General features: G+C 38.0%; 1 protein-coding gene and 1 long non-coding RNA gene across 6 annotated transcripts; one reads left to right on the top strand and one right to left on the bottom strand.

The window, feature by feature from the left end:
* The first annotated feature begins 2,377 nt into the window (after positions 1 to 2,377).
* Positions 2,378 to 21,735, top strand: LOC110047625 (uncharacterized). Of its 5 annotated transcripts, none has more exons than XM_089279678.1 (13): positions 2,378 to 3,016; positions 7,433 to 7,483; positions 10,252 to 10,350; positions 11,604 to 11,646; positions 11,929 to 12,155; positions 14,041 to 14,121; positions 14,575 to 14,628; positions 14,716 to 14,787; positions 15,410 to 15,579; positions 16,352 to 16,553; positions 17,071 to 18,325; positions 19,333 to 19,713; positions 20,400 to 21,735. In XM_089279678.1, exons 1-13 carry the CDS (start codon positions 3,005 to 3,007, stop codon positions 20,414 to 20,416), a joined length of 2,664 nt encoding a protein of 887 aa, XP_089135804.1. In that variant the 5' UTR covers positions 2,378 to 3,004; the 3' UTR covers positions 20,417 to 21,735. The 5 variants fall into 5 exon arrangements, with proteins under 5 accessions (XP_089135804.1, XP_089135806.1, XP_089135803.1 ...); XM_089279677.1 differs by lacking the exon at positions 2,378 to 3,016 and adding an exon at positions 6,820 to 7,231; XM_089279680.1 differs by lacking the exon at positions 7,433 to 7,483 and having other exon boundaries at positions 2,380 to 3,016.
* Positions 21,736 to 21,966: 231 nt separating this feature from the next.
* Positions 21,967 to 22,220, bottom strand: LOC149097527 (uncharacterized). Its single transcript, XR_016204197.1, has 2 exons — positions 22,114 to 22,220; positions 21,967 to 22,081 (listed from the first exon to the last, which is right to left on the bottom strand). It is a non-coding gene; the product is annotated as an uncharacterized LOC149097527 (long non-coding RNA).
* Positions 22,221 to 23,072: the final 852 nt, after the last annotated feature.

The following is a 23,072-nucleotide window of genomic DNA, read 5'->3' as shown; positions in this document are numbered from 1 at the left end:
GTGAAGACGTAATCGGAAGAAGTAAGTTGAAAGGTGGGAGTAATAAACGGGAGTTTGAATTGGTTCGTTGTGTGTGTCATTTGCTGGTGGAACGTTGTTGGGGTCAAGTTCATGGACAAGGACTTCAGACGCAAGGTGAACTGAACTGAACTACGGAAACGCCTATTTTTTTTTTTTTTTTAAGGAATATTCTTGTAAATAGATTAAGTGTACTGAAGTATTTAGCTTGTTTATTATATTCTTGTAAATAAATTAAGCTTAATTATTTAGCTTATTGTATTATTGTTAGTTACCCTATTTAATGTATAATGTTATTTTAGTGTAATTGTTATAATAAATGCTTGTAGACTTAGGTAGTTGTTGCGTGTTTTCTCGGGTTCGTTTATGCTTAGTTTTTTTTTTGTTAGAGAGAGCCCACCTTTGTGGCGCGGTTTCGTCACAGATAGACCAAGACAAGGCATTTTACCACTGCGGCCATTTTTACGATTTCTAGTTAAAGTAATTTTCATTGTTATCATACACGAGCAGACATTCTCTTAAAAGGCACATTTCGTGCTGGCATATACAACGTAATTTACGAGACCCGCATATACGCGCATTTTAGCACGCGCATATATGGGTCCTTGTAGGACGCGTATATTTGGGCATTTATTTCGCATATCCCCGCGCTTGAATTTACGCAAATATGTGGCCCTTTAAAAATGCGTATATACGCGATCTAAATGGCCGTATATATATATGAGCTTAAAGCCCATACGCAACGTATGTAAACAAGTATACGCGGCAGAAAAACCCGCGTATACCCTGTCGTAATTTTGAAACGAATGGCCAACCATAAACTTCTTGTGTGTAATGGTTGGGCTTTCAACCGAGGAAGCTTATACCAGAAGGGAGTTCTTCTAAAGGGTATATATAAAAGAAAAATTGCAGTTATTCCAGGTTTATGGCATGGGAGCCACTCAGAGTCAACGTTTTGACCTGTACTCTATCTGCAGACTTATTCATGACCTGTATCTATTTAAAGTACAATGATTTATGAGACGTTGGTAAGTTGATGTGGAAAGGTTAAAGTTTGAATGGGGGAGGGTTTAATCTGGGGAGGCTTATAACCGGAAAATTCTTTTCGCCTGCAGACAGATCAGAAATTGGCCTGTAGCCAAGCTGGTTTATTATAGAAGGATTTATCCGTGCGCAGCTATTTTCGTTCCTACAAGCACATAAAAGCTTATTCTAACTGTCTCTTCTCCTCGCGAGTTAGTGTTCTTTCTTCCTTTTTGTCTTGTTTTGATGCATTGCACAAGGCTGCGTAGAGTTACGTGACGAGCGGTCGTTGCGGAAAACTAAAACCTGAGGTGATTGTTAAAGGCGCTTGTCAGCAGATGTAACTTCTTTAGATAAAACTCTTCACAGAATAATTGATATCGATTGTGAACCTTATGTAGATTTCTATAAGGAAACTGATCACTAATTCGTTTAGACACAATGATAAGTTAACTCTAAAGATAAGATATGCAAGAACGAGTGTTCTTAAATATACTTATTTTCATAGAGTTGTGGAAACATGGAACTTCCTTCCGTTTTCCATTCGTGAGGCTACAAGTGTAAATTCTTTTGAAGCTTTAGTCAAAAAGTTTTTTATGGATTAATATATTCTTTGAATGTTTTTCTTGTTATAATATTTAATATTTATCACTACCATATTTTAATTTGCATCATTTTTCATTGTAGTACATTTGGTGATTTGCTTTAATATGCGGTCTTTGACTATTTTGCATTTCATTCTTTGGCTTCTCCTTTTGTATGCCATAAATTGTAATTAATACAATAAAGGCGACTTCATATGATCAAGAGTTTATCATGACCCCGTTCAAGGCAAATAAAAGAATGCTCCCTCCCTACCCTGAGCTATCATTAATTGGGATACATTTATGTAGTAGCTGGGAACCTGCGATTCCTCGGCGTGATCAGTGCCATTAATTATTTACCGCCATATCCTACCATCTTTGTTTTTATTTATTTTTCGAACTTCGGGAACACGCTCAAAGCATGAAAACGTATTTTCTCAGTTATCCATGACGAGTTAATCGCGTTAAAAATGTTCGTGAATATTAGCCCGGCCGGCTAGACTGATATTCTATCATTATTTCCGGCTTTTGTCTAATGCCTCTCATAAGGTTGGCTTCTTTAGACCTCTTTATAATTTCTTTCCATTTTAATGTAGCAGGAGTTGACTTTATCCCTCAAATCGAAACAAAAGTTAAGATAAACAAACGAGAGTTGATCTCGTACCTTTTTAGAGAAAAGGTTTCTGTTTGATTAACAAGTTTCTATAGTGGAACACCGCCTCAGAGTTGTCAAGTTTAATTACTAACTTCGTTTTGATAGACTGACAAGGTATCAAGCTTTTGTTTTCCTCTTGAGTGATGTATCGTAATTGATATTCAGTGATTCGTGTCCTTGTAGCAATATTTCCCAGAGATCTTTGACTCAAACAGTTTCAAATGTAATATCGATGTTCCAGAATATTTCAAAGATCGTTTGAGAAACTGCAGTGGGTCACCAAGTATTAAATCAAGGAGGACATGTCAGCGTGAGAAAAAGCAATTTATTACGCAAACGATCGTAGAACAATCAGCCAATCAAATGACGTAAATTTGGCAGCGTTTTGATACAAGCGCGTTACATGCTTTCGTCGGACTGAGCGATCGGAGAAATTCATGCGGATCAATTGTTGATTGCTTTTGCGGCATTTGTGGCTTTGCCAGGGATTTTTCCTTCATCCAAGTGAATTAAGAAAGGATATTCATTCAAGCTGCGCTCGGTTGATATGTAAATGCAGATTGACAAGTCGATCCGTTGGTTGCTGGATCCCTTCTTGTTGTCGCTGACGGAGCACTGTGGTTGACCTTTGACGAGCAGTTTCGGAGTGAAAAGGTCTGGAGGAGCACAATAGAAAAGACAGGACAGCTGTTCCCATAGTTAAATTTTCAGTGAAGGTGTGAAAATGGAAGTGAAGGTATGTTTCCCGTTCTTTTCTGTTCGGAATGTTGTCAGGCAACCGCCGCTCTGTGTTTCGCAGAAATCGGCGCGGTGCGGATCGTGTTGTTTTTGCAAGCTGACCGAGAAACACTGCTTGAAAATATTTTGACGACCTACTTTGACTGAATCCATGCTAATGTTTGATTTACCTTACGCTATCGTAGTGTTTTAGTACTTAAGTCCTTAAGGGCTTCAGAAAGTTGAACAGACAAATTGCTTGTGAATATTGACCGCGATTCTCTGTTACTACATATACATGTCGGTTTTTGATGATGACATAAAAATTATGGTTATATCCTCGAACTAGTGGAAGAAGATTAGACTACGCTACGATCAAATCAAATCAAAGTTTTCCATGACAAATATTTTTTTCATATCCCATCAAACGTATTTTCTGGTAGGCAAACATCACGTAAAAATCAGTTGGAAGACTGTAAGAAAGCCGTGTAAAAGTGATAAGGAAACTTTTAAGACCTGTTTTTACCTATTCCACTCAATGAAACCCTAAAACCTAGAAATAACAAAGTTAATCCTATTTTTGTTACGGCTGGGCAGTTTTGGCAACCACATGTTTTTTTGTGCAGGATTTATTCTAAGTACTGTCAATGCTGATGTTCAAATTACTTCACTCGCATTAGCCACGACAATATTATTTCCCAGTCTGTTGACGTCTTGTAATTTAGTAGATCGGCAATCTGTTTTAACCGCAACAATGCTTATATTTTATCTCTTGTAGATATTAGAAGATTCTGTGAATATTAGGACCACTGATAAAATTCTATGATATGTTCATTATCCGCGTGTTTGTTGTCCAATATTTTGTGACCATTTGAAATTCATTCTTTTTCATCAAGGTTTATGGCACTACAGATATTGTTGTGCGGCAAAAAGTTAGGGAATGAAGAAACCATAGTACTGAATCGTTCAAATCAAAACATTGAACTTTCAGCATGATTGCATAACAATATGCAAATGTTTAGCCATTGTTTTGATTCGGAAGTTCCCAGCCATCATGGGTAATATTGCAATATCTGTTACCAAAACAAAAAAGTTAGACATGCTGGTAGGCAGAAATACACGTTTATCATACATTGTGGTTCAGTTTGCTCATTTTAATTTTTTTTTTTTTGAGTCTTGGTACAGACTTCCTTCCTGTATTGATGCTGGAAAGTTGAATGGCAGGAAGGAAGCAGAATATCTCCCCACAAGGGACATGAAGGGAATGTTTATCCTGTTGCTGATATCAACATGAGATTTTCTTTAGATAATTTTTCCTTTTGTTTTTTATTCTTCTGCGAGGCTGAACTGTTAGAGCAATTTTCCCTGGAAGTAGAGCAGCTTAAATCTGCAATCCGTCTAACTCAGCTTTTGGTTTTTCAAGAGCTCTGTCAGATCTCATTTTCAATTTGGCACCTCCCCCACAACCCCAGGTTTTTACTCTTTACACTACTGGCTAGTGCAAGTGCATGTCTACAATGCTGTCTGGAAATTAGGAAATATTACTCAGTCGACTATTACGTGTGACTCAATAGACTGTTATGTGTAACTTAGTATGCATGTTGGTGTCTGGCTGTGGAGGAACCAAAATTTTGGCGGCAAGACACAAGCAGCAATGAAACCAGATTTCAATTGGCATCAATTTGATTGGTTTTCACTTCGATTCAAGACTCTTCGATATCTTTATGGGTCTTACATGTATAAAGGATATCTCTTCAATTATTATCATGATTGTATATGAGCTAAAGTTATGTACTAGATTTATCGGCTATCGTGACATTATGCACCAAGGCATGGCGATATCTGGAAAACCTTTATCACTTGAACAATGCTAAATTATATACAACACCAAAACTGAGAGACAACAGGTGTTAGTTTACTTTCAGCCTGTCTTTTTTAAGTTTGCAAAATAAGCAGGAACTTTTTAGTTGATGGAGTATTGTAAAATATTATTTTAAAGTCATAAAAAGGTAGATATTTTTATATGATGTTTTTGTGCATGCTATTATTAATGATATCTACATGTATCTTCTCTAAAAGTGATATTAGTTGTACTAAACCTCAAAACTGCCTTTTTTAGATAACCTGTTTATGAGTCCAAATGTGTGATAAATTCTCATTACATGTTTAGTCGATTACATTTGGATGTTATAAAGAGAACTGCAATGCTGATCACCCCCTCTGCTGAGAAGCTGCTTAACGAGTAGAAGCAACTACAGCTCACTTACTTCCAGAGCTATATGATTTACAGCTCTATTGAAATGTCCTGGCAGCTAGCAATTTTGCACTTTACTAAATCATGTGCTGCCTACAGAACGTAAAACTGGAGTTCAGGTATCCTGGCTCATTATAAAAGTATCTCTGGCTTTAATGGTTTACTACGTCTGTTATCTTGTCTGCTACTACAAAGCATTTTGACAGGGCTTTATATACATGTGTATCTACCCAGAATCCAAACTTTATTTTTTCTTTGAAAAACTCTATCTAGCTTACATGCATTAAGAAGACATGATTGACCATTGCACTTATACACACAACTTCAGCAGTTGTGAAATTAAGCCAAAGGCTTTTCAAATCTTTCTTCATGAGGAATGAGGTTCTTCTACAGCAGGAAAGAAATCTGTGTATTAATATTAAAGAGCTTTGGATTAGATTTAGTGTTCTAATCATTTTAGGCAGTTTTGGTTAGCCAATGAAAACAGGATAATTTAACAAAATTTTGCCACTAGAAGTTTATTTACTATTGTGTGGCTGGAGTTAATATGGTGCCAACTTTATAACCTAAGTTTAATTTAAAACATGCATAATAAAACTTTGTACAGCATTTTTCTATTAATTTTATAGGAACTGTTGTATACAAAAGAGAGCGAACTATGTCTATTGAGAAATCTAAAAACATGTTGCCAGTTTTTTTGCAAATCTTTCATTAAGAAAAACAATATTTTTCTACTGGTGGGACACAAATGTTCAGATGTTAATATTAATGGCTGTGGATTTGATTAGACTTGTGTTTAAATCAGTTTCTGAATAGCCAATGGGAACCCGAATGTAATTGACGAAAATTTCACAAGGGGGTTGTTTACTTATGTCTTATTAGAGTGGTCATGAATATTCAATGATCCCAGTGATTAAAAATAGTAAATAAATGGAAAGAAAGTATGACATGATTTATTCTCTTTAGTTACAGTTGTAGCTGGTTTGATTGCCGCAAAATGCATCAAGGCAACATTCTGGGTACATCAAGATTTTTTTACTGTAATGCTTATTTGTAGTGTTTTGATTTTGTTAACATGATGTTTTTTTGGCAGATTTGACTTTTACATTTTATAAGCTACTGACAACCTTTAATTTTGACTTTTGACTATTTATCTACATGTTATAAGATGCGTTCTTGAAATCATAATGAATATGTGTGTGTACACAAAAACACTTTGATTTATTCAATCTACAAAGGTCTTGGTAACCATAACAAGACAAGAATTTGTAATCTATGTTTGCTGCATATTTGTAATGAGATGTTAAAGAAATTTTCAGTTAACATTTTGAAACCTTCATTGTTTAATTAAGAACTCATTAACAATTCTGAGGTTCATACAAGTTATTCTCAATGATTCCCTCTTAGAAGAGACTGTTCAGAAAGAATAGCCTGTTGAATTGCATGGATATTTAAATTACCTACTGCTTCATAATGAGTTTTAAAAGTTATGCATTTGACCTTGTAATTGCTACTTTCTGTACCAGCTGTAGACTTAAATTGCTCTGCTTTTGTACAGATGTGTGAAAAAACATGTTTTGCATGACACAGAAACATTCTTTGACATGAGGTTGTGATTTATGAGGAATCATGCAAATTCAGCTTAGAAAGTGATATTGCCTGCCATGATACGGTGTAGTTTCATTTTCACACATGTATATATTCGTACCTCTAAAACCATTATAAACTACATGTTCTCAACAGTTATGTCTGCAGTTTTTCCCTCATCTTTCTGCATCCTGTGTAGTGTGCTAGCTGTTTTTCCGGTCTAATTGGTAATTATCTCAACAAGTTTTCAATTTCCTGAGTATGGTGACATTTGGGTTAATGTTCAACAAGCTAGCTGACACTTGGAGCACATTTTGCCACACCACCTGTAGTTTATAGACCTCATGCAAGGGAAATATGGTTTTTATATGCATAACTGCTGTAAACAGTAAGGTAAGAACAAACCCTGAGTGAATATCCCATTGAAAACAAATGAGCCTGAACTAATTCATGTGGCTAATGATTGCATGTGGTTTGGTTGTCAAGCCAAGTTGTAGTGACTGTGGTTTTGAAAGAAGTTTGTTTAATTATACGCTTCCTTCATGTCATTGTAACATGGCTTTCAAATCTTCTTACTTGCTGTTTTATCCTAAGCAACCATACTTTTGCCAAGCTGATTGGAAAGGAGGGATAGGGCAGAAATTTGTGAGTTGTTGTCTCATTTTAAATCATTTCTTTTGTTATCAGTGAATCAGTTTCAGTAGCTGACATTGTTGTGAGTTTCTGTAAGCAATTCATAAGGAAATTGCATCAAATTACTTGTGTTGTGATTCTATTCAGGACAAATTTCAACTCATTCACAGGGAGATCTGTTACTAGTTGTGAATTTCAGTAACTGTTTGAGTTCAAAGTGATTTAAATAATGAGTGATTTAGCTCTCTTAAATGTTCATGTTGTGATGTCTTTCTGAAGCTCTTAGTCCAGCTAATGTTACTGTATAGGTTAAAAAGACAGGGTAATTGTATTTGACAACTTCCTGTCATAGAATTATTGAATGCACATCTTTATGATCTATCTATGCTATTTTTTAAGTAGTTATAGTACTGTTACAATTTTTGATTTCATGTTGGAGTGCTATAGAATTGTCTGTTGAAGCCTTAGTAACACGTTACTTGTAGCATGAAATGTTTTGGTTTGAATATCTCTGACAAGCACATGTACTGCACATCATTTTGAAAAGTTACTAAGACCGGCGTAGTTTCATGTTTATAGTCAGCCAAACAGCTACACATGCCCAACTAGGTATTTTCAAATTTTCATCTAAAAGTACAGCTACTAATTTTTTTATTTATCAGTAGATAAACATGTCTTTGAGTATTTTTTTATTCCTGGGAATGTACTTCACTTTTGACAGTCACATTTTTTATTGAACATTTACATGTACCACAAATTATAACAATAATTTTATTTTCAGGCTTTTAAACTTGTTCAGCAGATTGAAGAACATGCTATATCTTGTACTAACTTTGATTTGAAGTCAAACACATTTTCAACCTCAAGTCTAAAGCCATCATTGACCTTCACAAGTGGGTCACACAGATGTGAATTGTGTTAAAAAAGGCATTCAAAATTTATTGGAAGAAATCCAATTGATAGAGAAAAATTGATTAATGAACCTAGTTAGTAGATCAAAGTGATTTTGTTGTCTCTGTTTGTGACCCCTTTTCTTTCAAAGTCTTAAATTATTAATCTATTGATGTGTTCAGTATTGTTTTGATTTTAGAACCAGTAATCTGATATCCAGTCTTGTTGTATACACTTTATGCTCAGTACACTCTGACTTCAGATGTTATGTTTTGATACTTGAGTCTAATTTAAACATACATGTATGAGAAGGGGAGTTTCTACTATATAATCAATGCTTCTACAAGAGGCGGGGGGGAGGGGTGAATGATTTTCAGATCGAAGGATTTGACCTTGAAAAGCGCACGGATTGTGGATTTTTGCGGTAAAGCGAGCGGATTCGTGGATTTTGAAAACACAGTGGATCATGGATCAGCTGTGAATTTTGGTGCGGATTACGGATTGTGCCTGTCTAGATGTTCCGAAATGAAATTTGGATCATAGATCTTTCCTTGGTCGGTATGCTAATGAGTTCATCCAAATTATTTCTTTTTTCGAACGAAGCTCATTTAAATTCAGGTGTGAGACTGTTATTGGAATTGTACCGGTTATAGTCATCAAGCATGTTGCCTTCTTTACTATTTGTGTGAAATAAACAATGGATTCACATTTACCAGTTTACCTTTGAACTTTTACACTTCTGTTTCCGGATGTGGTTGTGGTTTTGGATTTAAACAAAAATATTGGCGGATCATCGGATTTGGCGAAAAAAAGGCACCGATCGGCGGATTTGCATGCCATTATTCACCCCCCTCCTACAAGTTACTGGTTAATCCAAGGATCATATTTTTTTCTGCCACTTGATCTCATGCATTCACTGTCAGAAGTAGTTTCCTGTTTCTTGACCCAACAAGTAAGGAAATGCTCCTTTTGAGGAAAACATTTTTTCCTGTAGGCAGGATTTGGACACTCCTTGTAAAAATATAGGAAGGAACTTCATTCCTGGTCTTTTAATCAGGCTTTAATAATAGATCTTTTACAGTGAAAATACATGTAGGTATGTGTAGCCAGTGTAGATAGACTCTGAGGTCATCACATCATTGGTGTTAACTGTGCTAACAATGTTGTATTTGTACATGTATGTAGATTTTGCCAAATACAACATAGGCATCTGGTTTGTTATTGGTAAAAGTACTTTCTAGACAGACAAGGAGACAAAATATATTATTAACCTTCAACTTTTAATTAATAATAATAGATTTTCCTCAGGACTTGCTCGAGGAAGCTACAGTATACCTCATTTTAGTAGCCACTCAGTTGTGTTCTATTGGAAATCTGCAAATCTGATTGGTTCTCTCATTGTTTTCTATTCACTCATAGACAATGATCTTGAGCATGTCGTACTCTTGAAACTGAAAATTCGTCTTAATTTTAGGCTTTAAAATACACAAAATTGTACTTTTTGTGCTGTAATCCTTTACAGTGTCTACTAAAACAAAATAGACTACCCGCCCTCATATTATAAATGAGTGATAGTCTACTTGGCTATGCCTCGTTGACTATTTTCTCATACATGTAGGAAACTTGGGTTCATAGTCTTCTTCACTTAAAATAGAAATTGACTGACTATGCATTTTCTTTGGGCGAAATGTTTATTTTGTTACATAATTTATGCTGCACAGGTCAGAGATAAGTGTACACAAATTTGTGCACGTATTTTTTATGTGTATTGATCACTTACCATGGACCTCTATGGTCCGTTTATTGCAGAGTTTCACAGTGCAAGATTTTTTGGTCTCTGCGTTACATTACACATTTTTTCACTCATTTTCCTAAATATTTCTTCGTAGACTGATGGCAGTGATGAGGAGATGAAGGACGATATTGACTCTGTACGTGGTTTGTTGGACAGACTGAAGGAAGAGAAGGAGAGAGAACTTCTTAAAGAGGTGAATTGTTCAAATATATTTCCATTTCAAATTGTTGGTTAACAGATTGGGAGTCTGCCAGAATCGCACTGTTGGGCGATGATTCTTCAGTAATGTTGTCTAATAGCCAGATGTGATCCAGTCAAATTTAGATGGCCAATTTACAGAAATATGCTTTGGGTAGCCATTGGGCTTATTACATTCAGAGACTTTTGCTTAAGTTTTCTTTGCTTGATTGGAACCATAGAAATTATGCTAAATGGCAGCCTTACAGACTCAGAGCTGTACTACCTCCCAGGTAGTATTCTCAGGGTTTTAATTAAGGGTGTGACAGTCAGAAAGCTGTTGCCCTCCCACAAGAAGTAACAAATGTTTGGCTGACAATCATCCCCATAATCACTGATGTTTAAGTTTAATTTGAGAAGATAGCTTTATTGCATTGTTGCCTTTTATGTTGGGTATCTTACAAGTGGAATTTAGGCTACCTAAAGTTGATCCACCAACATGTGTTTTGTTCTCAATGAATTGATGTTCAGGCCACATACAGGTGAACCTCTATTAAGCGGCCACGCGCTGGGATGAGACAAGTGGCTGCTTAATACAAGGGTGTAGGGGTGGCCATTTAATAGAGGTTCACCAGAAAACATTCTGGGTGTGCTCCAGTTTTCAGTTTATCAAATATAAGTACAAACAAATGCAAGTGGACAAAAAGTAGAACAATGATGGTTATCATGTGGTCCATAATGTTACTAGAAAAGCCAAAGAAACAATTACAATTACATGTACAGACACGACGTGTCTGTCAACCCAGCACTGGCTTGTGTCCTGTACAAACAAACTAAAATACTTCGAGACTTTGCTTTGCGATTGCTTTAATTACATACTGCTGAAAATGTGTTTTTACAGTATTCCACATTGTTATTCTTTTACCTTCATCTGGCTAAAAACGTCCAACTTCAAATCTTCCTGCCATTTAAAAGAGGTATAAAACAAAACAAAATCACTCTTGGGATGAGAAGAAGCTGGTGGTGGCCGCTTAATAGAGGTGGCCGTTGAACAGAGGTTTTTACTGCAGTGTAAAGCTGACAATTTTTCCAGGACTTTGGCTGCTGGCCGTCAAATGAAGGTTGGCCACTTTATAGAGGGCCGCTTAATAGAGGTTCGACTATACATGGTGACATGGTTATTACTTAAAGGTATATGCAATGTTGGGTTCTAGCGTATTTTGTGACATGCTTGTTGTAACTGAAAATTTTTTTAATGACCATTTTTAGACTCCCTCAAGTTCTGTTCAAGAAAATGGAATTAGTAGTTCAGGTATGTAGTGCAATAAGATGCAAAAAGTGTGGAACTGCCAGGAGGCAAGTTTAAGGATAATGCAGATGTATAACTGAGTTTAAATCAAATTTTATTAGAAGATGGATGGAGATGGAGAAAATGTTCGAGGAAATGAATGGTAAAAAAACAAGGAATTACCATTGCATGTTTCAACCTCAATCCCTAGAAAGATTACTGCACCACCAACTTACTTAGACTAAGTAGTTTTTCACTCCTGATTAGTGAAAGATATTTTATTGTACATTATTTGCCATACAAAAGATTCCAAGCAGGATGCTGTGATTGGTGAACTTCAAAAGAAGTCAACATCGCTGGTGATGAATTTGAAGTCAGTCGTGAAAACAAAGGAGTCACCAACAAAAACAATTGCCTCCCGTCAGAGAGATGCAACTCTGCAGAATGATGATGATGGAGATTCCTCCAATAAATCTGTGCCACAAAAGAGGAAACAGGATTCATTCCTGGTGGAAGTACAGGAAAGGGCCGAGGTATGTTATACAGTCAGCTCTTGATTGGAAAACAACTCAAGGAACATGCCTTCAAAAGCCCACTAATCTTCATGTTATGAGCAATTTACCATCTGAAAGTAAATAATGCTGTGGAAAGTTCGAGAGCCATATTTATGAGATGCTCCTTATTAGGAAAAAGAGACTGAGTTTAAACACTCAAACAGACTTCATATCAGTGAAACTGTTCACTCAGTTAATATGTACATGTACATTGCTTTGTTTTCCACCCCTTGTTTTATTCTAATGTAGTTTCACTCTTTCATTTCTATATGTAACGTTACCAAACTTATAGTAATTATTTGCATTTGATAATGTTGATATGTCGTCACTGAAGCGTCATGTTTTAATATCTGTACTGTTTATTTTAAAATGTCTCAACTCAGTCTGTTACTAATAATAGTCTGTCTTGAGTTATTGTTATGATGACTAATCAAACTGTTGATGCCACACAATTGAACATCTGCTGCTTCTAGCCGCCCAAGGGTGGATTTCTTATCTAAGTGGCCAGTCAGCTGTAATCCCAGCTACAGACATTTAGCATGAAACATTTAACCTTCCATTAATGGATTAACACAAGTAATATTCGAAGCACATGGTTGCAAGAGGCGCAGCTGTTGACATACAATCAAACTTCACAAATAAATTTCTGATCTCTTTAATGATAAACTGTTTTAAAAAATCAATTTAACTCTGTTCTTTCGATTCTAAATTGCCATGTGTTTATAGTGTATCCTTGGAAATTCATTGTAAGTTGTTGCGTTCGACGAAGTGGAACGCAAACCTAATTTTGACCTGTGGCTTTCCAGAGTTGGTTGTCCTGTGCACGGTTATAGGCCGAAAAAACCTCATTCCTGCAAGGACACCAAAATGGCCACCCCGCTTGATTTTTGCAGGGGCATGTCACGGCCAGCAAACTGATACCGTTTAATGCTAAGACACGTGATAAGACGTGATAAAACATGTGATAAGACATGTGGCGAACATGTGAGTATGTGAGCAGGCCATGTGAGCTCGTCTTTCCTATAGCTCTCTCTTTGACTTCTTTCCATTCAGTCGCCGCACGCTTCGCTATTATGTGCTCTCAGTGTTAGATTTTGGCGAATTTATACGCTTCGACGGTAGCATTTATCGAAATCTGAGGGAATTGTCCTTGTTTATTAACACGACTTGGCTTTGGGTTGATAACCGTGGGAACAGCTACATTTTGATTGCATTTGTTGATTAGTTCCAGTCGCGACAGATAGCTCAGTCTTAATCCGGTCGAAATTTTATTGTTTGGAATCGGTGGAAAAGTACTCTGAAGGCAAGATCCATAAGACTACTTTATTCATCAGGGGAAATACTCGAATTAGTCGCATGGAGTTTGTTTGCGATAAACGACCACGTGAAACGAGCACGCGATTGCAAATGCTAGCTTAGAATAATGTACGTAATTTAAATATTCTATGAAACTTGAGAGTCTATAGAAACTGGCGGCGTCATGCAACGTGTCAACAAATCGTGACCTCTTCACTAGCATGGACTTTGACGCTATGCACTTCTGACTGTAAAACCTCGGTTGCTGCTGAAAAATGTTGATTTAAGCAATAGACAAAGGTTGAAAGTCAGCCAGTGAAATCATTTATTTACTATATATATATATATATATATATATATATATATATATATATATATATATATATATATATATATATATATATATATATATATATATGTATATATTAAAGTGAGAGCGTCGAGCGCACTCTCATAATCTCTGATTACTACTAGTATAAATGTTCCAAAAAAGGCACCCTTTTGCCATTCATATTTATTTCGAGTTATTTGAGAGTCATGAGAGAATTCTGTCGTTGAATTTTTTCAGGTGATAAGTAAAAGTGCACGCAAAGCACCAGAAACGATGGTGTCATCAATGGGACAAAATGTAGAGGAAGATCCAGATACGGTAAGATACGGGGGGGTGGGAGTGTATGGAAGCGAGTGGGGGGGGGGAGGGGGGAGGAGGAGGGGTGGACCATGACATAGTGGAATTTGGAACACTGCAATTCAGCTTTCCAAATAGTCAAATACCTCTTATAGTTAAATTTTCTCAACTCGCATTACTCATTGAAATCAAGTAATTTCCTGTGAAAGAAAGTCTTAAATGAACTGGTTTATGGAACCACTGCTGCATTTGTTAAGAGCTACTAACATGTGTTATGATGGGCTCCCGGATAAAGCTAGGGACGTATTCGCTCTCGATTTCTATACGTGATTGTTGACTTGGGCTGCGCCCTCCTCAACTATCTCGCTATAGAAATCTCAAGTTCATAATCTAATTGTTTAGTATATTGGATTACAGATTACCGCTCGAGAAAAATGATCTCACAGTGCATATACATTTATTCTTTACCTGTAGGAGATATTTTTGAGAAAGATTCGGGCAGCACCCTCCACGTCAAGTGATTTGCATGTAAGTGAAACCGAACTTTCTTATTTTGTATTAGAACTGATAGGTATTTGTTAGGCTGTACTTTATGCTGAGGCTTTCTTCTTGCAGGTTGAGGACAACACGACAAGAGTACATAGAAGTAAATCCGCTTCAGAGGTTGATTTCTCGGTCGTAGTGCCAGTAAGTCTTTCCTTTGGCTTGTCACGTAGTCTTTCTCTTTAAAATTGTCACACAATCGTGACTCTCTTGGTTTGTTCCGTAATCGTTGCTGTTTGTACTCGTAACTCGTAACAATTAGTTTAACTGTTGCCATACAATCTCTATATTTTTGGTTGATCACGCAATTTTTTTGATAAACAGCTGTTGTTGAAATCGCATATCATCTTTAACGTAGCCGATGGCAATTTTCTTACCCAGTTCTTTGTTTTCTCCTCTTGTGGGGTAAGGGTAGGGGTCGGATGAGGGGTAGAAGGACTCCTGTCACTTTTATCTGGTTTCCCGCCCATCAACAAAAGAGTTCTTATCTCCTCTTCCTTGTGACGGGGTGATATCAGATGACTCGTATTGGCACAGATGTATTTTGCCGTACTTTCATATTGTAAGACCAAAGGAGCAGTAATGCGTAGAGTTTCACCTGCTTCAGTTTTTTTTCTGCTCGAGCACGTGGTGGGAGAGAGGAAGAAAAAAAAAAAAACTCGCGCGTAAACATGACGACTCTTCTAATAATTAATGATTCGTTAATAATAGCGGATAAATTCAATGGACGTTGAGTAATCACATATACTGATTGATTTTGTTGCAGAATTCATCGACACTGAACTTGGAACCTCAAAAATCCAAAATCCCGCTTGGAAGGTCAGGCTCACTAAAAGGACGAAGAAAACCAACAGCAGCTGGAAGACGAAAGAGTCTGAAGTCAAGCTTTAACGATGACTGGGATGATTCATTTGTTATCAGCGAAGGAGAGGAGCCGTAAGTATTAAGAGAATGTGTCTTTGCAGCACGAAGACAGAAAGGAAATTCAGTACAATCCTGATTTCATGAACCCTTGACTTTTCTATTCAAAAGTCGTTTCCCTCTCCTCAGTCGAACACTGTAATTTTACCCCGACTTCTCGAACTGGTCGATTTTTCAAACCAATTTTTTTTTTCCTTGGAGATTCAAAAAATCGAGATTCCACTGCATTTCTTCGATTAAGTACTATCCAGCTTTGAATTAGCTTCCGTCCTCTAATATGCGCCCTTTTAAAATCATGAAATATGAAACGAAAACGCACCCGTCCTCCAATTAAGCAGTCATAATTGAGCTTAGTAGAGAATAGCCTATGCTCTGGTATTGTGTAGAAAATGAAATTGTACAAACTTAAAGCTGGTTGATGAAATTTGAAAGAAACGTCTTGGGAGATTTGTCGCAGTTTTAAGAGAATTTCCAGGAATTCACGGGACTAGCAGTAGCCTCCTACATGGACAATCTTTTGGCTTATCACCTAGTGGGTGATAAGCAAAAACAATTAATGTTCGCGTAAGAGGCTGGCATCGCATTTGTGGTCATGCACCATTTTCCAACAAAAGGGCCACTTGGTTCTCAGGCTCTTGAAGTTTCGCATCGGTCAAGCCCTGTGATGGACAGAAGTGCTTTTCTCTGGTTTCTAGTCTGTTCTAGGCCCAGCGCGAAACACAGCGAACGAAAAAAAAACTAACTGAATGCCTAGAAGAGGCTAAAAACAGTTATTTTTTATTAACAGTTATTTTTCAATGGACGAAGAACCCAGTGTTGAGTCTGGTGAAAGCTTCATCATTAAGGACCCTCCTCAGATGGGTGCAGAAGGCGAAGTGAGACCACGAACCAAACCTAAGCCCAAAATTAAAAGCCAGACAGTCTCTGGAATAGCTCTTCCGGGTCTAGCTGAAGTGTTAAGCAAGAAGAAAATCGCAGCAGAGGACAAGGTTTGTTGAATTTACCAAAAACTACTGTCACTCTCCCCGTAGGAGCTTCATGCGTCTCTCACGGAAGGAATAACTCAAGTGCAAGAATAGAGCCGCGTGTTTACTTAGGGTAAAACTGATGTACCTAAACAGCAAACTTACTTACTGCTAAACTGGCAGCGTGGCCGAGTGGTTAGGGCGGCAGACTTGAAATCCAGAGGGCGCGGGTTCAAGTCCCGCTCTGACCACTAGGCTGGAGTTGTTTCTTAGTAGACCCCAGTTCAACTCCTCGGTCATGCGTGTAAATAGCCAACTGGTCTGCCTCCCGCCAGTTGGGATTTTTAAGCCTGTTATGTTTATTTGCAACATTTGTTTCTTTCAATTGAAGTGGCATGCTTGAAAACTAGCTAGTTGTAGCTAGGTGCATGACGTTCAACAACATTTTTTTTAAACTGACTTCTTAAACGGTTGGGGTGATAAACAGTATTTTTTTGAAATCCTTATGCTCATTGTTTTGTTCACGTCTGTTATTTTCTAGCAACGTTCCCAGGGCAGCGCTGCCGAAATTGTCCGTGCAGCTGCCGAGAGTAAGAGGAACATGGCAGCCAAGGAAGAAAGAGTGGAGAAGGAACCGGAAAAACCGGCTTGGCTGGTCGAGGCGGAGGCACGGAGGAAACTTCACGAACAGCGGAGACACAATAAAACCAAACAACAAGGAGAGAACGACAGAGAACAGGATAAACCGGTACAGAACGGCCCTGTTCTTCGTTCTTTGCCTCATAAACCTGAACCAGTCATTGATAAATCAGATAGCAATGCAGGGGTGAACATACTTCACAATGTTATGCTTCGTCCTGTGCGAAAGCTGGAAGCAGTCGCGACTAAATCAGATGAAGACAACGATGCTGATAAATCGTTAAACTTTTGTCTACGTCCTGTGTCTAAACCGGATCCAGTAGACAGCCCAGTCGAGGAAAAGAGTGATAGCAGTAGACATCACAACGTGTTTTTACGTCCTATACCCAAGCCGGAGCCAGTTGTCAATGATAACACTGAGGACTTGTCAGGGAAGTTTCAACCGGTACGTTTGAAACCCATTGCTAAACCCTACGATCCAAGACCGTCGGGTTCTTCGATCTCCGATAACGAAACAATGCCGATGGCAACACGAATATCTTCCGAAGTGATGACTTCTAGCTCTCAACCGATGAGACCGGTCACGCAATCATTTTCGGAAAACGGTGACGTGTTAGATCAAAGCTCGCGGTCAGCGGGAGCAGCTAAAAATTCTCGCGAGCATCACTTCGTCCGTTCTCTTGTACCAATAACTTCGGAGAAACCGACGATTTCACGATCGGAGCCGAGGGTTTCCGAAGGTTCTTCGTCGCGTCTGAATGGCTCGCGAGTCACAGTTTCGTCGAATTACGTGAGTGCGCCTCACAAAATCACCCCGAAAACAAGACCCAAACCGACCAACAGGTCGAAAACAGTGACTGTTACGGCTTCTGAAGTGCCGGACCTGTCAAAAGCTAGGCGAACAAGTGTGGAGTTGATACATGCTAAAGTTGAGAGGAAATTTCCCCAGCCTGTTTCGTCGACCGTACCGTCCAGTCACGTGACGTCGCCTAGGGACCAGAGGGAACCCCGGAGAGGCGGTGATACGCGAGAAAGAGCGGAGACATTTGACTCGTCTTACAGACCGAGTTACAGTGGAGATGTCTTACCTCAGTGGAAGATTGATCTCATTGAAAAGAAGAGGAATGTTGGATCTTCACGTAGAGAAATAATCAGAGGTGAATTTTACAGCGTAATGACTGTCTTCGCGCGCTAACTGACTGAGATTTGACCGGAAACCTTCCATACATGTGATGTAGCTCCAAAAGATCGATGCAATAGTAAAAACCGTTGATGTGCATCCGAGCTAAACACATGACGAAAAAACCTGATCTAAACGGATATCAAACGTTCCATCAGTCGTCTTCAGTCATCCGAAGCTGGTCGAAACGTTTGATCGTGCTGTGAAAATGTTTCCAAAATGTATGGACTAAACTTCAAAGTAGGAGTTCACATGATAAAGGAAATCCATGTTGAATTTTCCTTTGTACTGAATTATACATTGAAAATATTTCGACAACTCGATATAACCTGCGACTTTAGCTGTGTTGGACTTTGAGCGCGAAAAATCGACGTAAATGGTCCGCCGAACTTCGAATGAGTGATAACGAATTATGGAACGTTTGGTATCTATTTAGATCAAGTTTTTTCGCGACGTTTTTGTGCTTAGTTGCAGACAACGGTATCTCCGATGGGCTGATAGGAAGGACAGCGCAAGAATCAATCAAAGAAACACAGTTGTTTTTTTTCTGTAATGCCATCAGCATGGAAAGATTCGGCTCGAATCTCAAACGTTATTCTAGGAGATGGGCGATTGTTTCATTTTCTGCAAAAAAAATGATTCCGGAGAATGGACTTTGGTGATTGAAGTATTATTGAGCTAATCCACTGATAAACATAAAATGTTTGGATTCAAATCTGGGAATTGTACAAAGGTATGCGCTCCTAGTGGCTGATTTCGGAACTATAATGTAAAGCTGACATGGAAAACAAATGGGTTTTAAGAGAAATAAAACTTAGATTAACTTCTAAACGAGAGCAAGAGTTAATTGGCTTTCGGACAACCTGGCTTTGAGTCGTACGTTTTGAGTTGGCAGGGGATGGGTGGGAAGGGCACTTTTGTGCCTTAAAACCAAGCGATGTGGTCACGTGTCCTATGTAACATGTATTCCCTTTCCTTTTGCAGATCAGACGCAACAGACCCATACTTCAAACGTGACTGCCGTTCCAGCCTGGAAGAGGGAACTGGCAGAGAAACGAAAACAGCGAGTTGCAGTGAATGGCGTACAAACGTCCCGCAAAGAAAACGAACCCAAGACATCTCCTGAGGTGCCTCGGTGGAAAAAAGAATTCGCTGAGAGGAGAAAACGCAGAGAAATGTCGCCAAGTCAAGTGCAACCTGATAAACGCGAGCGGTCTCCGGAAACTCCCGAGTGGCAGCGGAGATTAGCGAACACGCGACGAACTCAACCGATCGTGGTACAGAGAGGGCCGGTGGAAGATTCCACAGACCAGGTCCCGAGTTTTATGAAGGAGTTTGAGAGGAAAAAGAGAACCTTGCCTCGCGGTAGGTGCTTTGAAAAATGCTATTTATATGTAAACTTTCACGAAATTTGTCGAGTTTTATATTCCAATTGTGTGGGTGAATTAATGCCACAGGATTAAGAGGCTAGCCTCCACCGCCTTTGTCAGGATTTGAACATCAATTTTTTCCCCTCGATATAGCTCTAAGCTTGGATATTAAGAAAGCTACAAGATAGCTAATTTGAGCCAAGCGATGTAAAGCAACGATTCCAATTTTTCATGGATTTTCAGGGTTTAACACTTGGGGAATAGCAATTCATTCGAAACAAAACGCTTGCCTTTGTAAACCGGGAGTGCCATCAATACATGCAATCAACGTGTCTCTGTTTCTTTTCAGAGGTTGCACCCGAAGCTGTGTGAGCCACTCGGCTAAATACCTTTTGACTAGCGCTCTTGTTAGTACAAATGAAATTAACCTGACAGTTCGTTTGCTTACATATTTTTCCTATATCCTTGTTTACAATCCCTCTTAGGACCTAGTCACTTAAAGGTTGCAAGAGACCTGGTAATGAAAACCAGTCTCCTCTCTTTTGCTCGTCCACCTGCGTGTTTACACATGCGCGTATGTTGATGTGAGTGCTAGTTTAGAGCACGGCAACAGAAAGACTAGGATATTTATTACACTTGTTATTATACCGCGTTGACATAAATGTTTTCTTTGCTTTACAGGGGGAAGCTACGTATGACCAAAAGAAAACAGCCGAAATATTGTTTATTGTTTCAACCCTTTCGTTCTGCAAGGTTTTTGAGTTGAATTTAATATAGAAGAGTTCATAGATGGAGCGTTGCTTCATTTTGGTATGCAATTTCGAACGACACCTTATTTCAGGAAGATAAATGATCGGGGAGGTTTGGAAATGAATGAGCACCGTTTTTACAAATATATTAAGAATAAGTGGACAGTTGATAAATTGTAAATTGATGATATTTTGGTGCGTCAAAAAGTAAGAGGTTTGTTTTCATTTGTTCTGATTAAACCGAGTTAATTATATCTGTTTTCACTTTAAGAGAAAAAGTAGATCTAGGCAAATTTACACGATATTTAAATGTTCAGATTTTATTCCAATCTTTGCTCAAAAGAACAAATATATTTTTGTAGTACGAAATTGTTTACATGCTATTTTTGTCATAGCATTGGTCGCATTGGCCGGAAATATTTAATTCTGTGGGAAAAGTAATGATGAACGTTTTGAAAATAGGATTATAACTTTTTACCACAATCGACTATGAAGTTCTTTTATACAATAACGTCTGCAACTATGACTTTCAACATTTCAGGCCAAGGGAAAAAAAGAAAAAAAGCGAAAAACCTGACTTTGCGTTTTTTACAGGGAAAATGCTGAATTCATCTTTATAGAGCGTGTTTTAATGATTTTCGTTAGAAAAAAATTCGCATTTTAGAGTTAAGTGAGCGACGTGTTGTAACCAGTCAAAGCGAGGTGCGTATTTGCTTTCAGCCAATCAGGTTCGAGTTGTACAAGTGGTGATTTGTTTTGCTTACTTTTCCCGCGCTTGCCAACCGTTGCAAGTGTTATTCCTCGAGCTTTGATTGGTTTATATAGTGACAGGCTTTGTGGTACTTTCATTGGACGGTTTAAAATATTTCGACATTTCTAAAGTAGACATTTCTTTTGTCGTTTTGAGCTACGGTGTGGGGCCAATCGGGAAAGGCTTCTGTTCCTTTTGCACTTTTTGTGCTTTTACATTCGCATTTACTGCCATAATTTTTTTAAATGTAATGTCAGTTGTGCTAGAAAATTATGGAAAGAAAGTAAGCATTGTTTAAATTAAACTGTACGTTTTATTCTGTGCTAAGAGAAACATTGGATAATTTTCAAAATTTAGATAATTCCTGGTAATTTCCTACCCTTTTGTATTACGGTATGTGATATTTTCAATTTATTACTGCGCCCGTTACTGTTCAAAAGCAGTGTTCATCGTTGTCATTTCAACGAGTTATTTGAGAGAAAATTTTGGAAAATAAAGTTAACTTCACGAATATTGATCGAGATTGTAGTGAAATTATTGTGTAATTTTTCCGATGTGATGTCTGTTTTTTAGGGTCCCCTCCCCCAGCCTGAAGTGTCGTTCGCCTTTTTGTCCTTCAGACATTTCAGGCCATTAAGCACCAGAAAATGTTGGTAACTGAAGACTTTGCCCTTCGATTCAGTCATAAGCTGTAGCGTTTGACTGTTGAAATGAAAGCTTTGACTAGTTCTTCCAAGCGTTACTGTCCTTTTGTTTTCCTTTTTTTGTTTTCAGGAGAATAATTCAACTTTATTGTTATTATTATTATTTTTTTTTGTTAACTTACAAACATCACTTACAATACATGAAAAACCTTACAATACCTTACATTGCGTTACTTGCTTGCTTACAATACGAGATAATTACTTACTTAGGAACATCAGGTTCAATACATGGCACAACCTACTTACAATACGTTACATTACGACACTTGATGACTTGAAATACGCTGTAAGAGAGACACCTTAACTGATGAGAAAGAATTTCCACATCTGTTGAAAACCCCTCCCACCATTCGACGTGGCAGCAATAAATTTTTTATCTCGATTTTATCCTGCACTAATGAGATGAAATCACTGAAAACGAACACAGTATTATATAAGTAACTATTTGCCTAGCATTATGAGGTGGTTGAGGATCATCCGGTGCGTATAGGGACGAGCAATTCCAAATAATACCTCTGGCTCGGTGAGAAGTAAACTCTCATTACTTACGGTGGAATACCAACTTTGGAACTTATCCCTAAAGAAGACGCTTGCGCGCAGCGAATAAACAAACGACGTATGTTTTGACTATCAGAGGGGCAGAAAGGGCTTTTTGAGTCTGTCGTTGAAACACTAGGGTCTAACCATTCAATTGAAAGTATTTGAACACTTTTTACACGTGTTACTGTTGGTTTCCGATTTTGAACAATAGATTTCAATGCTCATAAGTTAGCTAGAGGTGCGTATTATGGAAATTTTGTAAAGTTTCTATTCTTCTCGAAGGGAAACTTGAAACGAGGTATTTCTTAAATACGGACATGGCAATCTAGTTCAATAAAGTTTGAATTACATTAACTTTTGAAACTTTCCTGAAACTGAAATATTTCCTGTTGCACAAAAACAAATCTTGAGAGGTTCTATACGTGATACACTGAGTGTCCGTAATGAAAAATATGTTCCGAATACAGTTTATGCTCGAGTTTTGGGTAAAGAAGCCCCGGCCCGACCCGAGAAAGCGGTGGGAATCAATCCTAGTTAGAGTATCAGTCAGATCAATAAATTTGACATTCCTGTGAGTGAAAAAGAGTGCTTTACTTGCTCTTCTGGTCTC

Source organism: Orbicella faveolata, unplaced genomic scaffold, assembly GCF_042242905.1.
Source record: "Orbicella faveolata isolate gen_17 unplaced genomic scaffold, um_ofav_v1 contig_47, whole genome shotgun sequence".
In the NCBI taxonomy this organism is placed as follows: Eukaryota; Metazoa; Cnidaria; class Anthozoa; order Scleractinia; family Merulinidae; genus Orbicella; species Orbicella faveolata.
The sequence above is the reverse complement of the archived record's forward strand: the minus strand, read 5'-3'. Positions and strand labels throughout refer to the sequence as shown.

Coding starts and splice junctions, on each gene's coding strand:
- LOC110047625 (XM_089279676.1), top strand. CDS start 7,394: ATGGCTTTCAAATCTTCTTACTTGCTGTTTTATCCTAAGCAACCATAC. Junction 14,788..15,409: donor ATTTCTCGGTCGTAGTGCCA/GTAAGTCTTTCC, acceptor ATTTTGTTGCAG/AATTCATCGACACTGAACTT. Junction 16,554..17,070: donor AAATCGCAGCAGAGGACAAG/GTTTGTTGAATT, acceptor GTTATTTTCTAG/CAACGTTCCCAGGGCAGCGC.